Here is a 15,936-nt window from a genome sequence, read left to right as displayed (position 1 = left end):
CAAAGATGCACACAAAACTGATGAATTACGAAGACATGTTACGTGAAAGAAGTCAGACACAAGAGTAAATGCCATGTGATTCTATCATACCATCAAGATAAATGGCAGATAAATCAGTGATTTAAACATTTAAAAGAAATATAAAACTACTACAAGAAAATATGGAAGCATTTATCTGATTTCTAAAACCAACTGAATGGTAAAGAAATAAATACGGTATTTTTGAACATGTGAAGATAAAAATTGTCTGCCTCAAAAACTGCATGTGAAGTTGAACAGCAAATAATGAAATAGAAAAAAAATTAACAATGCACACAAATAAGAAAACAACCTCCCTAATAGAAAAAAAAAAGGACAAAAGGCATGAACAGACAATTATCCGCCCCCGCCAAAGAATACAAAAGACCAATAAAGATTTGAGGACAAAAACTACAACCTCAAATGAGATACATTTTCCATATAAAACTGGGGGAAAAGTTTAAACTAGCAAATGAGAAGAGATACATTCTTATGTTAGAAGTGAAAATCGTATTCTTTTTGGTAGACAGAGGCAATATGAACCAAAAGTCTTAAAATACACACACTATTTGATCTAGCAAAGGGATTTATTCAGTGTAACAGTAAAAAACCATAAATAATGTACATGTCTAACTAGAAATTACTGGTTAAACAGAACTATGGAATATGCTTACAATGGAATAACTACATACACTGAACATGCTATTATTATTTATCTCTGAAAAGACATTTATAATAGATTAAGTGAAAATAAGTCAAATGTAAGCTTCATGAAGGTGGAATTTTATGTTTTCATCACAGCTACATAACTAGCATCTAGAATCATACACTATCAGGTAGTATAAAGTCAGTAAATATTTGCTGAATAAATACATGAAAACAGTCACTTAGGTAAAATAACCCTACCAACCCCCCCACCCCCTCCCACCCCCACTTCACTCAGATGAGTAGGAAGTCTAACAGTAAGACATACACTACTATGTTCATAGGATTATCTCTGAATGATGGGAACTGTGAGTGATGTTTATTTTACTATTGGCTAATATTATCTGAATATTCTACAGTGAACATATAATACCTTTCCCCCCAAGTATATGTACATGCCTTTTTCCGTAAGTGAATCTATGGAGTAGGAGGGATTGCAAGGGGGAAGGAGGCAGACGGAGAATTTATACTTTTTATTTTAAAGGGTTCTAAATGCTTGGTTTATTTATAACTAAGACATAACTGTGACGCGTGCTCCAGACCACTCATGAAATGAGAGCGGAGACGATAGAGAGATTAACTCAGAATCTGTACGCACGATCATGGCAACACCCCCTCCGCCCCCGCCAGTCAAACTCCCTCACTCACCTTCTCTCTCCCTTGCCCAGCATCTTGGGACACTTTGGCCTGTGGTATTCTGATTGCACAATGGTTAAAACCATGAATTTTATAACTGTCCCAGTAATTATTCTCATTAATTAAAGACCTTAAACATATTCTTAGTAAGAGGTTACAAATTCACCTTAGGAAACCTATATCCCAGAAAATTCAAACAATTATTATGTTCCCTCAAACAGCAATCTCCAATTATTATATGATATAGCCCAAGTTACATAAGAAAGAACTTACCCACAAACTCCCAGTATTTTTTATACTCAGAAGGAAATTTTCGTAAATGCAACCGATGGAATTTCTCTTTGTTTGGAGAGCTGATCCATTCCTGTGCCACCTACGCAAAGCAAAAAAAGCAAATTAAGAAAGCGAAAACATCTGAAAAGCCAATGTTAAACAGCAAAAATTTCCAAAGTAAGCAACCATAAAATCCAGAACCTAGAACTCCTGTGTGACACAAACATTAAAAATTAATTTGGGACTTCTGGTTTCCAGCTTGGCATTTAAGGAACTTAGAAGTCACCACTCCATCCTAACAAGTAAAAAGAGACAAAAAAGTAGATACAATCACAACTTACCAGAGCAGAAAACTCTTAAGTAGAAACCTCCATGCCAGGAGGAAAACCTGAACTGGATGTGACAAACTGTTGGAGGCTCAGCATAAACAACTCTCTTAAAAACTCTAGGGGGACCCAGTCATAAGAGGGACCCCACACTTTGGTGAGTTTTACCTCTAGGAGCTCTAACAGGCCCTCACAGTGAACACTGCAGAAAATTCCCTGTGTGCTTCCAGTGGGGGTGGGGGGTTGGTGGGGACTGGGGAAAAGGAAACATTCTGAAATACACCAGAGCATTCTTGACCTTCTTAACAAGGCCTGATCTATGAGAAGCTATTTTATCAGAGTCAGACTTGCTGGGATTTTATCAGAGCCTAACCTACTTGAGGGAAGAAAACCAGCTCCAGCCCATTCTAACCATCCTGTCTCACCCAAGGAGGTGGGGGAAACTAAGAAGCATGTGGTGTAAAGTTCTTAGTCCAGAGGCAAAGGCTCACTAAAAGAGTGACACCTTATCATAGGACTACGGAATGATCTTCCTTCCCCCATACCTCATTTCTGTATCACTAAAGGCCTATTTACTGCTGTTCCTTTTATTTAGTAGATTACGACCGCCTTGCAACAAAAAATTACAAGGCATACTCAAAGGCAAAAAACACAGTTTGAACAGACTAAAGAAGCACTAAAACCTGTCAGATATGGCAGGAATACTGGAATTATCAGACCAGGAATTATTTTTTTTAAAACTATAGTTAATATACTAAGAGTTTAACGGAAAAAGGAGACCATGAAATAATAGATGGGTAATGTAATGAATGAGATGTAAAGTAGAAAGAATCAAAAGGTAATGCTAGAGATCAAAAACACTGTAACAGGGCTTCCCTGGTGGCGCAGTGGTTGAGAGTCCGCCTGCCGATGCAGGGGACGTGGGTTCGTGCCCCGGTCCGGGAGGATCCCACATGCCGCGGGGCAGCTGGGTCCGTAGGCCATGGCCGCTGGGCCTGCGCGGCCGGAGCCTGTGCTCCGCAATGGGAGAGGCCGCAGCAGTGGGAGGCCCGTGTACCGCAAAAAAAACCAACAAAACAAAACACTGTAACAGAAATGAAGGATGCCTCTGATGGGCTCATTAGTACACTGGACATTGCTGAGGAAACAATCTCTGAGCTTGAGGCTATAGCAATAGAAGCTACCAAAGCTGAAAAGCAAGGAGAAAAAAAAAATGGGGAAAAAAACACACCCCAGAATATCCAAGACTGTGAGACAATGACAAAAGATGCAGCATACACATAATGGGGATACGAGAAGAAGAGAGAGAGGAAAAGAAGCAGTATTTGAGGCAATAATGACTCAGAGTTTTCCAAAATTAACATCAGACACCAAACCACAGATCCAGGAAGCTCCAAGAGCAAGCAGAATCAATGCCAGAAACTACACCTAGGCATATCATATTCAAACTTAAGGAATATGAAATATCAAAGATAAAGAAAAAAATCATGAAAGAAGCCTGTGGGAAAAAACACCTTATCTATAGAGGAGGAAAAACAAGAATTACATCTACCTTCTCCTCAGAAACCATGCAAGCAAGGAGAGAGTAGTGAAATATTTAGACTGTTGAGAGAATAAAACCTACCAACCTAGAATTCTGAATCCTGCAAAATTATCCTTTAAAAGTGAAGAAGGGCTTCCCTGGTGGTGCAGTGGTTAAGAATCCGCCTGCCAACGCAGGGGACACAGGTTCGATCCCTGGTCCAGGAAGATCTCACATGCCACGAAGCAACTAAGCCCGTGAGCCACAACTACTGAGCCCACGTGCCACAACTACTGAGCCCGCGTGCCACAACTACTGAAGCCCACATGCCTAGAGCCTGTGCTCCATAACAAGAGAAGCCACCGAAATGAGAAGCCTGCACACCGCAATGAAGAGTAGCCCCTGCTCGCTGCAACTAGAGGAAGCCTGCGCACAGCAATGAAGACCCAATGCAGCCAAAAATAAATAAAATAAATTTACTAAAAAAAAAAAAACTCAACAGTAAGAAAACAGACAACCTGATGAAAAAGATGTGCAAAAGGCCTGGACAGACACCTCACCAAAGCAGATATACAGACTGTAAATTAGTATATGAAAAAATGCTCCATATCTTATGTCATCAAAGGAATGCAAATTAAAACAATGAGATACTATTACACACCTATTAGAATGGCCAAGATCTGGAGCACTGACGGCACCAAATGCTGACGGGGATGTGGAGCAGTAGGAACTCTCATTTATTGCTGGTGGGAATGTAAAATGGTACCATCACTTTTTTTTTTTTTTTTTTTTTACTGAGCCACGTGGCTTGTGGGATCTTAGTTCCCTGACCAGGGATCGAACCTGTGCCCCCTGCAGCGGAAGTGCATAGTCCTAACCACTGGACCGCCAGAGAATTCCCAAAATGGTAGCACCACTTTGGAAGACTGTTCGGTGGTTTCTTATGAAACTAAACATATTCTTACTGTAGGATCCAGCAATAGTGCCCTCAGTATTTATCCAAATGAACTGAACACTTATATTTACGTTAAAAACCTGCACGTGGATGTTTATAGCAGCTTTATTCATAACTGCCTAAACTTGGAAGCAACCAAGATGCCCTTCAGTGGGTGAATGGATAAACAAACTATGGTACAACCAGACAATGGAATATTATTTAGTGCTGAAAAGAAATGAGCTATCAAGCCATGAAAAGACATGGAAGAACCTGAAATGCACATTACTAAGTGAAAGAAGCCAATCTGGAAAGGCCACATACTGTGTGATTCCAACTATGTGACATGCTGGAAAAGGCAAACTATGGAGACAGTAAAAGGATGAGTGATTGCCAGGGGTGAGCCTGGGGAGGGGTGAACAGGCAGAGCACAGAGGATTTTTAGGGCAGTGAAAGTACTCTGATATTAAAGGACTGATACATGTCATTATACGTTTGTCCAAACCCTTAGAATGTACAAATCAAGAGTGAACCCTAATGAAAACTATGGACTCTGGGTGGTAATGACTTGCCAATGTAGGTTCATCAGTTGTACAAATGTACTACACTGGTAGGCGATGTTGATAACGGGGGATGCTATGCAGAGTTTCTCTAGCTCCCTGCAGCTAGAGAAAGCCTGTGTGCATCAACCAAGACCCAACCCAACCAAAAATAAATGACATAAATTTATATATATAAAAAAAGATAGGTACTGAGTACTATCTCCAAAATTTACGCCCAATGAATTCACTTCTCTTTATTTCCAAAGCTACCACCTAGATCAAGCTACCATCATCTTTCTCCTGGCCTACTATAATAGCCCCCGACAGGTCTACTGCATCTATGCTTACCTTTCTACAGTTACTCTCTAATGAGCAACTAAGAATGTTTTTTTTTTTTTTTAAAAAGTAAACTACTACATATTTCTACTCCCCCAGCCTAAACACCAACCAGCTAAAAATCCTCCAACATCTTCTCACTGTACTGAGAATGAAACCCCAACCTGCACTTACAGGGTTGTATACCATCCAGCTCTTGACTGATTTCTCCAATCTTACTTCTTTTCCCTTTACCTCTAAGTTACCTTACTCCAGCCACATCAGCCTAATCTCTTTGCTCACACATGCTCAGTTAGGCCTACTTCAAAGCATTATAGTCTTGACCCTCCCCCCTCCTCTGCACAAAACCCTCCTCTCCTGGCTCTCGGCCCGATCTCAAAAGCAGCCTCCCAATGTCGCTCATCATATCAACCTGTTTTGTTTCCTTCACAGAACAAATTATAACTGGAAATTAGCTAAAAAACGGTGCAATCTCCCTATAAGGGGTTTGGGCACTAAGAATCACAGCTGGTGCTCCAGAAGAGCCCCCTTTCTGCCTGCTCCTTGTCTACACAACCTAAAAAGCGCCTGCCAATGACACTCTGCATATACATGCATGCACACACAGGTAACAGAAGGGGACTGCAAACCGAAACTTTAAGAAAAAAAGAGTATTTGCCAAAACTGACCAAAAAAATTGGTCCCTGTCAAAACAGTGCACATTTATCTAATACTTTTGTGTGTTAAACGTAAGGATTAAAAACTAATATATCCTCTATCAGTCACATCAGTACACAAAAGACTCATATTTCTTTTTTTCCCCCCCCACACACTGTATTTTATTTTTACAAGAGATGAATAAACTGACGCCAAGCATTGTAAATGGATGACCACAACAAAAAGCAACAATGACTGCAATTACCAAACATGAAACACACTCACGCTATGTCATAATATTGACATTCAGTCCAGGAATCCTCCACTGTAACAGCTCCTTTACTTTGCTGTGAAAACTGATTTGTATATTTTTTGCCTCTGAGTCCTTGTGGGATTTTTTTTTTTTTTAATTCAAGAAACTCATATTTCTAAAAGTTGAATTTGCTCGTTTCCCTTTGGGGCAAGGGATAATTCTACGCAATGTCATTGCATTCCACCTGCAATAAGACATAATAACTGGATAACCAAACACTGCATTTCATGTCCTAAAGAGAATACCAACCGCATTTTTGTCAAAGGACTCTAAACACACTTCAGCATTCCATTAACAAACAATATTATGAAGTCAAATTACATCCAAATGAGGGTAAGAAGCCTTGGCCCAAGACTGTGGTTGATGCCACAGTCTCTGACTTATCAGAAAGAAGAAAAAATTAAAAGTAATCAAGGTATCTGAGAATTCTCTGGCAGTTCAGTTGTTAGCGCTTTCACTGCTGAGGGCCCAGGTTCAATCCCTGGTCAGGGAACTAAGATCCCACAAGCCACACGTTACAGTGGGGGAAAAAAAAAAGTAATCAAGGTATATTAATAATACCATTAATAAATGTTGGCCTATATAAACTAGAAATGCTAAAACAATGCTGTTTCACTACATGGTTAAAAAAAAAAAAGGAACAAGATAAAACTTCGTGGTAAAGACGACAGATTGAACACAGGCATTTCCTTTCATTCCCCCTGAAACCCCACTAAAACACCCAAGGGATTTTTCACAACAGGATTAATTCATTAGGATGAAGAGAACAGAAGAGGAGGCAAAAGTATCAAAATCTGGGAAGCTGGTAAGCAGATGGATGAATGGTTAACTAACTCAGCAAGTCCAAGAAGCTGAACTCTAAGCAGGAAGCATCTGACATACACCTCTAGAAGGAGGAGGGCTGAAGGCAGACTGCCCCTCCCTGCTCCTAGCAAAAAGCTATAGCGGTTTCATCTCTATAAAGTGTGACAGTCTCTGGCTGTGGGGCAGCAGACAGAGAGGGGATAAGGTACTTAAAAAAAAAAAGGTGGGGGGGGGGGACGTCCCTGGTGGCACAGTGGTTAGGAATCCGCCTGCCAATGCAGGGGACACGGGTTTGATCCCTGGTCCGGGAAGATCCCACATGCCGCGGAGCAACTAAGCCCGTGCACCACAACTACTGAGCCTGCGCTCTAGAGTCCGTGAGCCACAACTACTGAAGCCCTCGCCACAACTAGAGAAAAGCCCGTGTGCAGCAACGAAGACCCAATGCAGCCAAAAATAAATAAATAAATAAATTTTAAAAATAAAATAAAACAATTTTAAAAAAGGGAATGAAGCAAATGTTTATATACTGAATGCCTGGACCCTTCCCTCTGCCCCGACCCTCACCCCACAGTCAGCTCCCCGTCAGGCCTATGCTTTCCAGGCAATCGATCTGAAGATTCTTCTTGGGGAAATCTGACCTCACTAAGGGGTGGGGGGGGGGGGGCGGGGAAAGACTAAAAACAGTGACATGAGGGTGGGGATGAGGCTTCCCAATAAAATGCCAATGGTCAACAAGCCTATCCCTTTCACTCAGAGCTTCTAATCTGTTTTAAAATCTTACATGTAACAAAATATAGATTATAACTATACCTAAGCATATAATCTTAATATAAAGAATGAAACTAATTTGGATTTCACCATGTGATGGTGTCCTTCAGATCACATTTGACTTCCACAGTGCAAATAAGAAAGCACCATTTTAGTAAAAGTATCTCTTTTCCTAAGCATCTCTTTTGACCTGTCATTATTTAAATGCATCCTCTTTTCTTATAGCATTAAAAAGTTGAGATATATTTCACAATATAAAATTCACCACTTTAAAGTGTGCACACTACAGTGTGTTTTTAGTACATTCACTACTTTGTGCAACCATCACCATTATCTAATTCCAGAACATTCCCACCATCCCAAAACAAGCCTTATACCTATTAGCAGTCAGTCCTAATTCCCGCCCCCCCCCCCATCCCCTGGCAACTACTAATCCACTTTTTGTCTCTACAGATTTGCCTATTCTGGAAAATTCATATAAATGGGATTACACAATATGTGGCCTTCTGTACCTGACTTCTTTCACTTAGCATAATATTTTCAAGGTTCATCAAAGAACAGGTCAAAGTGCATATAACGGGTCATTCCTTTTAATAGTAGACTAATGTTCCACTGTATGCATATACCATGTTTTGTTTATCCATTCATCTCCTGATGGACATCTCAGTTGTTTTCAACTTCTGGCTATTATGAACAATGCTCCAATCTGCTTTTTAGTATCCTGTTCTTAAGTGTGAGTAAACCACCAAAAATCATTAGACACGCGAAGAAAGGAGTTAACATGAAAGCTCTGTAGACACTAAAATGAATAGGAAAAAAGCAACTGGGAAAACAGGGACGATGCAAAGAGAGGAAAACTTTCAACTAACTTTAAATTTATCATTAATTAACTTCAGGTAATAAAAAATACTGTGTACATGAAGAAAACACAGAATCCTATAAAAAGTAATAATGAGAGAACAAGAGTGCCCGTGAAACTAAAAATACACTCAAAAATTTTTCAATAGACTTGGACGCTGAGAAAGTCTCCAAGGAAGTAGAACGACGACGACAACAACAAAGACAGACAGAGATGGCAAAACAGAAATTTTAAGTCATGCAAAGTTTCAAAATTTATTTCCTACACATTCTTCTCTCAGGAAGTTTGAAGGATGTGCCTTACTAAAATGAGGGGGTGACAAAAACAGACAACCCTGGGTACAGGAGACAGAGATCCAACACAGGAAGAAGGAAATGCAAGCCCTAGGACGAGGATGGTGAGCATTTCAGGTTAACCATCCTAAACCAAGAAGATGAAATTGATCAACTATCTGATGTGCCTGATCATACTGAGAGACCTACAAATCCAAGAGACAATCTGAAGCTAATTTAGTGATACGTACATAGAAAGTTAAGTAAACAATAAATCCAGAGAAAGTAAAGAGTCGGAAACAAAAAGTAGTTACAGCTACCACATGACTTAGCCATGGACACCTTTTATATCGTCAAAATAATAACAAACACTGATCTAAAAATTACAAGACTACTCCATAGTGAGGATGGGGAAACAGGAGAGGTGTGTGTGAACACAGGGCTGGGAAGAGAGGGTACTTCCTGTAGTGGGTAACTACAGAAAATGTCTAGAACTGAAAAATTAACAAGTCAAAATAGTGGCATGTTATTTAGAAATATGGAAGTAAATAACAAAAGGATCCATCAAGGATCAAAAATAATTACTTGGGGAGGCGAGAGCGGCTGCTGTTTTCTTTTATAATGGGCCTTCCACAAGTATTTGACTATTTTGAACTTTGTGTATATACAAACGGAACTTGTGCTCATTCTGTTTTGAAAAGGTTTTGGCTACAGAAATGTCCTGAAGGAAAAAATCTTAAAGATAAACATAGAAATACTTCTTAACTAAGGGAAAAATAAAATCACAAATATGTGTCCTAAATTTAAGGGCTATGAATGGCTTCTAAGCGATTTAGTGTTTTCTGGAAAGGATAAACGTTCAAGAAAAAAATAAGCTTCAAAATGAAGAAAATCTCTGTATATTCCCCAGCTTATTTAACTGTATACACTGTTCACTGAACTAACAATTTTGTAAGGTAAGAAGCTCATTCTTGTAATACCATTTCACATTGTTGTTAAGGAGACAGACTGAAGGCCCTTTATCAATTAGTTGTTTCTAATGCTTTTGAAACACTAGTAAAATAATTCGTAAGACAACGGCTGAAATTTAGGGCATACATTGACACCAACTTGCCTCTTTGTGCAGTCCATCTCCTTTGCCTTTAACAATTCTAAGCTGGATCTTTGCAGTCTGTCTGCCTGGGATATACTTCCTATGGCCAACTCCTTCTACTCACTCTGGTCTCGGTGTGAATACCATCGCTCACAGAGGCTGTCTCACCTTTCAGTCTAAAGTGCCCGCTCCCTTTTGTTCTAGATCATTCTAGAGCACTCTAGAGCCTTTGGTCCTGATCTGAAATGATCACTCCCAGAAGGCAGAGGCCTTGTCTGTCGTGTTCACCACTTTACCCCCCAGGTCTGTGATAGTACTTGGCAAGTATCAGGCACCCAAGTATCTCCTGACTGAATACGTGGGTATTTACCTCAGTGTTCTTGGTTTTGAAGAGTCTCATTGCATGCTCACGTTTTGGGTTTTTTTTTTTAAAGGAATTTGAAAAAAAGTAAAAGTCTACCTGCTTTGAGAACACCAAAAACATCCTTCCAAGTGCAGGTGGATGTTTACACTAAAGAATTACTAGCTGTTTTTCTGAGGTTCAAATTTAACTGGGAATCCTGTATTTTACTTGGCAATCCCAGTCGGGGAGTAAGAAAGAGAGAAGAACCAGAATGGGATGTGTTGGGGTAGGGAGGCAGCTAAAGGCTGCTATGAGGCATAAGAAGTTGGGAAGACAGATGAGAAATTTGGGGTTTATTGTTTTGTGCTGATCAGTGTAACTTGCCCTTTGCTACCTCCTCAAGAAAACTTCAGTAAAGGTTTACACTACTTTTCAAAAAAATAAACGCAGATGAGAGACTATGCCCTCTGAGAAGTCTTCCCTTATTTTACACCGAAAAACGTTTCCTCCTCCTGTGCCACCTTTGGACTTGGTACGTTAGCACTCTGAATTGTTGTCTGTAAGCTCCAGAAGGGCAGAGTTTAAGTGTTTCCTCTGTATCACCAGCATCTAGAACAGTGTCGGGCACAATGTCTGTTCAACATGACATCTACAAGCTACATCTAAATAAAAATGTGCTCAGTTATTTTAGCCGTACTCAGCACGGTAAAGAAAGGTAATTTCAAAGTCTGAACGTATACGATTAGAACATATACTTACTGTTTCAAAAGTATTCAGCATCATCAAAGGGAAAAACACATTAAAATAATCTCCACCATCTTGAAATCTCACAGGCACAGGTCTTGAGATGGACTGACAAAGAGTTGACGGGGGTCCGCACTGATCAAAGTTCACAAACATTTCGTATTTCCATTTTAAGACCTCTTTAACAAAGGTGTCAGAGATGGACTGTGCTGACAAGAGAACGTTTACTGGAGGGGAAGCCGAAAAAGATCTGTTTTCACAATATGGAACTTTGTAGCCTTGCCTGTTGGAATTATTTGGAGCATGAGAATGGAGAACGTTGCACAAACCCTTCACTTCAGCCACTGGCTTCTTGGACACCAGAGAGACTGGTGGTACTTTCAAAACAGACTGTACCCCACTTGACTTATTTTTCAGAGTTGGTAAGAGCGCTGCCGTATTTTCCAAAGACTTGGAGAGACCAGCAATTCGTGAAGTACTACTGGAGCTAAAAATCTTAGCAGTGGGAGGTCTCGAAGGTTTAGATGCAGAGAGAGGCAAGCCAGGTTTACGAAATACAGCTTCATCCGCTGCTTTAGCTTCAGAGTGTTTTGAACAGTATTCACCCTGGTTTTTCAGTGTTTCAACACAATCTTTGTATTTACATTTTGTGCTACTCGAAGATTCCAACTGAGGCCGACTCACATAACATTCTTCTACCTGGACTGTATCTTTTCCATGAACTACTTCAACGAGTTTATCATTCTCTTTCTCCATTTGTGAACATAAATCCATATCTTCAGGATCACATTGTGTTAAAAATATATTATCTTCCTCTATGTCATTGCTGGATTCAGGATCTCCCTCTCTCAAGGCTGCCACAGCTAAATGATGTACCGTTAGGTCACCTCCACCTAAAGGGTCCCCTGAGATAGAAACAACTACTTCATTTGTTGGTATTTCTCCATGTAATACTACAGAAGTACCCTGGTTCAAAAGACAAGGGTCATCAGCTACCTGAGAAACGTATTCTGTTTTCACGGGTTCTGTTTCAGAAGACACACATTTTATTAACTCTGTTTCCTTACTTTTCGCAGTTACCTCAACTCCTCCTTTATAACTATAATCTGATGTATCTGATTCTGGCACAAATTTGTCAGAATTTTGTGCTCCCTGTGGGCCTGCTCGTGTTGTATCTGTACTCTGATAATCAAAACATCTTTTTCTGTTACGCTGTGATTTGGGTCTCATCTGCCTTCGCAGCTGACGGTCTTGACTCGTCAGCAGTTTCTCATTATTTCTGACAGAGAGAGTCTGAGGAGAAATTAATTTAGTCTTTTTCCGGGTATCAATTGCTCCAACAGTTCTGCCATGGTGACGTAAGTCAGCTAAACGCTCCAAAGACGGCTGGGACAAGTCAAATGCCCTACGAGCAACCTTTTTCAGACCAAGTTTCTCAACCGTTGAAGTTGGTTCAGGACGCTGGCGAAATTTCTTTGGTAGCACTATAGCAGGACTTGTTCTACAACTTAGGATATTTGAACTTTTACTCTGCCCTGTTTTGGTATCCGAACGTGTTTTTTTAGGAGTTTTAGAAAGTGAGACTCTGCTAACACGTTTGGAACAATTGCGAAGCTTTGGTGGAGACTTCTTCAGGGAAACCGTAGTGGTTCTCTGAACGCTTGAACTGGGAGTTGTACTCCTTACGTCTATACTTTTAAAATCATTTTCAGTCACATCTCTCTCATTAAGAATATCAGACTGGTCCTCACTTTTGACAGGAGATGAAGGCCTTAGAGGAGCTTCTGCCATAGCAGCTTTCTGATATCGCTTTCTCTTGGGTTTTTTTACTTCAATCTCACAAAATTCCTCAACAGAAATACTACTACTGTGTGGTTCTGCGTGTTCCTCAATGTCCTCTGCTGCTTTTTTAATGACCTCTTCAGGTACATAATCTGTACCATAACCCCAATCATTTGTGGTATCACCTACATGAGTCAAGCACGAATTTTCTTCATTCTCTTGAACTGAATTCTTGTTGTCTGGTTTCTGATCTTGCCAAACTGAAAACACTTCACATGGACTTTCAAACTCAAAAAACTGAGACTCAGATTCCTCAAACTGCAAAAGGGACCCTGTATTTTCTTCCCTTATTACCTTCTGTTCCACGTTTGTGTTAGCTATTGAAGCATGCTGCTCTGGACATTCTTTCTCAATGCATGTTTTATCCTGTTTAATGTGTTTCTTAAAACCCACAATTCTTTCATCATCATCATCATCTTCATCAGAATCTGAAATAATAATGACCTGTTCACAGCAGGTTTCCCTAACACTATTTTGGTTGGCTGTGAAACATCTTCTATCATCTTTAACTTTTCTTTGTAGCTGGGATAAACTTTTTTGAGTTGAATCTGATGGGAACTTAATAACACTGGCTTGAGCTACTAAAGATAATTTGTGGAGGTCTCTGTCTACCTGAGAATCTGTTAAGGTGTCAGACTTAGGACTGCTAAGGACTTGTTCTCTTAAATCAGAAGAAAACTGAGCAGTACTCTTGATAATTTCCATATCTCTTGATTCAAGTCCAGTCACAGGATCTTTAAAGGGAGGTGTTTTCTCCACAAAAATGTTGGTCATTTCTGTAAATGAGACCAAATCTTTATTACCAACATGACATTCTAGTATTTGACAACTGAGTTCACGGGTAGAGAGAATGCCTAACTCTTCTTCCTTTACTTGTTTCTTTTTCAGCAATAAACTGTTTTCAGATTTTTGTTCTCCATTTTTGTCATCCAGAATACCATTAGGGCCTAAAGAGAGATTGTATATGAAGCCATCTCCTTTCTGACCTCCTGTATCCTTCTTTGAATAGAAACTTTCAATGCTAGATACAGTCAGGTTTTCCTCTAAAGTGATACTTTTCCTGTGTTGCTTTTTTACTACATGTGATAACTTAGCACAGATTTCATCTTTATGTGCCTTAGTTTTTGCTTTTGAGGTTTTGCCAAGAGCATCACCCTTTAAAGAGAAATCCTCATTTGATGTGGACACCTTTTCCAGAGAGTCATTGCTAGAATCAGTCAACAAACGTGTTGATGTTATTATTCCTCTGTCAAATACCTTTTCTGGACCATTTCTTGAAGTACAATTCTGTGGGGTATATGAGGAATTCTCTTTTACAGATTTATGCTTCCCTGTACTTATTTTAACTTGGCCTCGAGCTCTTTCATTAACAAGCCTTTTACTACTCGGCTTCAAGCACAACTCAGCGGAGAGATGGTCTTTGAGTTTCAAATCTTTTATGTAAGTTCGCTCATTATCCTCTTCTATGGCATTATCTGCTTTGCTGAAAATACTCTCTTGCACTTGACATGCATCAGCTTTCATCGGTTCTTTAGAGAATGTTGGGCTGGAGTTTTCCAGACAGTGCCTGTCTTTTTTAGACTTCTTCCCTGTTTGTTCACTTTCTTCTTTATTATATGATGCAGGAGGCGTTTTACATGGAGAAGTCAGATCCACAGAAGTGCTACATTGAGGTACTTTGAATTTTATGTTTCTAATAATTTGCTTTAAACAAGTTTGTAACTCATGGGTTTCCTGACTAGTCAACTGCCAACCTAAAGATAAATTTCCTCGCAGGAATAAGTTGAGCTTATCCCAGAATCGCTTACAAAGAGTCTGCTGCCCAAGCTGATAGCCTTCTTTAAGGAGACTTCTGATCAGCTGCACACAAGCAAGTTGTACAGAGTTAGATGGCATTGAATGCAATGACAGAGATGATATCATTGTGCCTTTGGAGCAGTTTCCAGATGACTTCTCAGAACTCCGTGCAAATGCGGTGGTGGGAAGCTTGGCACATTTTACGACGGCTTCCACCCACTGCTGGGAACTAACCCACAGCAAATGCAAACACTTTTTATTTCTATGCAGTTCAATCACTGACACCAAAATCAGAAGGAAAAACTCAGTGACTGTGTCACACACGGCGTCTGTCTGGTTGAGGACGTCTTTGACTTCAGAATGCAGATGATGAATAACCTCCACTATATAAGCCACACCCAGATCCTTAAGATCCATGAGGGACTGCACAAAAGGGATGAACCACAGAAACGTGCTGTTATGAACACGCATGTCTTGACCGATATCTGACTGAAGCACATTAGCTAATGTTTCCATTTCTTCATACATGTTAGGACAATAATCTGGGCAAATGGCTGATCTCCACCCTGAATCCTAAAACGAAAGAGATACTGACATTCAGATAAACAAGCACCATTCATGACAGGTTTAACACAAAAGCTGCAAACAAGAAAATACACTCTCAACTTTCCTGTTTTGATGTACATATATGGACCCCCAAGAAATTGAAAACAGTTCAATTTTGAGGTTAAGGTTTCATGAAAAGGTTAAATTTACAAAACCTCCATGTACTCTGGACCTCTTTCCTTCAGTTGGTTTTGATTTCTAGTCATGCGATTTATCTCCCTCATGCCATAAATGTTCTACCCTTCCGAAATGTACTGAAAAATTAATCTCTCAAAGTGTGCACGCTCTCATTATAGCCCATTTTTCCTCATGAGCTACTGTTCAATCAGAAAGGTTTTACGCAACAGTTGATTCAGAATAGCTACATATAAAATCAGCAATGCAACTAACCATACAAAACACTGTCTATACAATATAAAGGCAGTACAATATCATCTGAATTCTCAAAATGTTTTATACCTTTTTGGTCTTTTCAGGGTTATAATTGTATACAATCTGGCTGCAAGTCACCATATCATCCAAATATGACTCTGGTTTGAACTTGGACCTTAAATATTAAGAATA

The 15,936-nt window shown here is 39.8% G+C and overlaps 1 protein-coding gene across 3 annotated transcripts in view; it reads right to left on the bottom strand.

Moving 5' to 3' along the window:
• SETX (senataxin) overlaps window positions 1-15,936 on the bottom strand; it is an 80,279-nt gene that overhangs the window by 37,389 nt on the left and 26,954 nt on the right. For all 3 annotated transcript variants that reach the window (XM_060013902.1, XM_060013903.1, XM_060013904.1), the window contains 3 exons: window positions 15,832-15,919; window positions 11,143-15,339; window positions 1,633-1,732 (listed from right to left, as the gene is read on the bottom strand). In XM_060013902.1, the coding sequence (XP_059869885.1) occupies window positions 1,633-1,732; window positions 11,143-15,339; window positions 15,832-15,919 (4,385 nt within the window). The remainder of the gene's footprint in view (window positions 1-1,632; window positions 1,733-11,142; window positions 15,340-15,831; window positions 15,920-15,936) is intronic.

The sequence above is a fragment of the Delphinus delphis genome, chromosome 6, assembly GCF_949987515.2.
Source record: "Delphinus delphis chromosome 6, mDelDel1.2, whole genome shotgun sequence".
NCBI lineage: Eukaryota > Metazoa > Chordata > Mammalia > Artiodactyla > Delphinidae > Delphinus > Delphinus delphis.
This window is presented reverse-complemented; position numbering and strand designations above follow the sequence as displayed.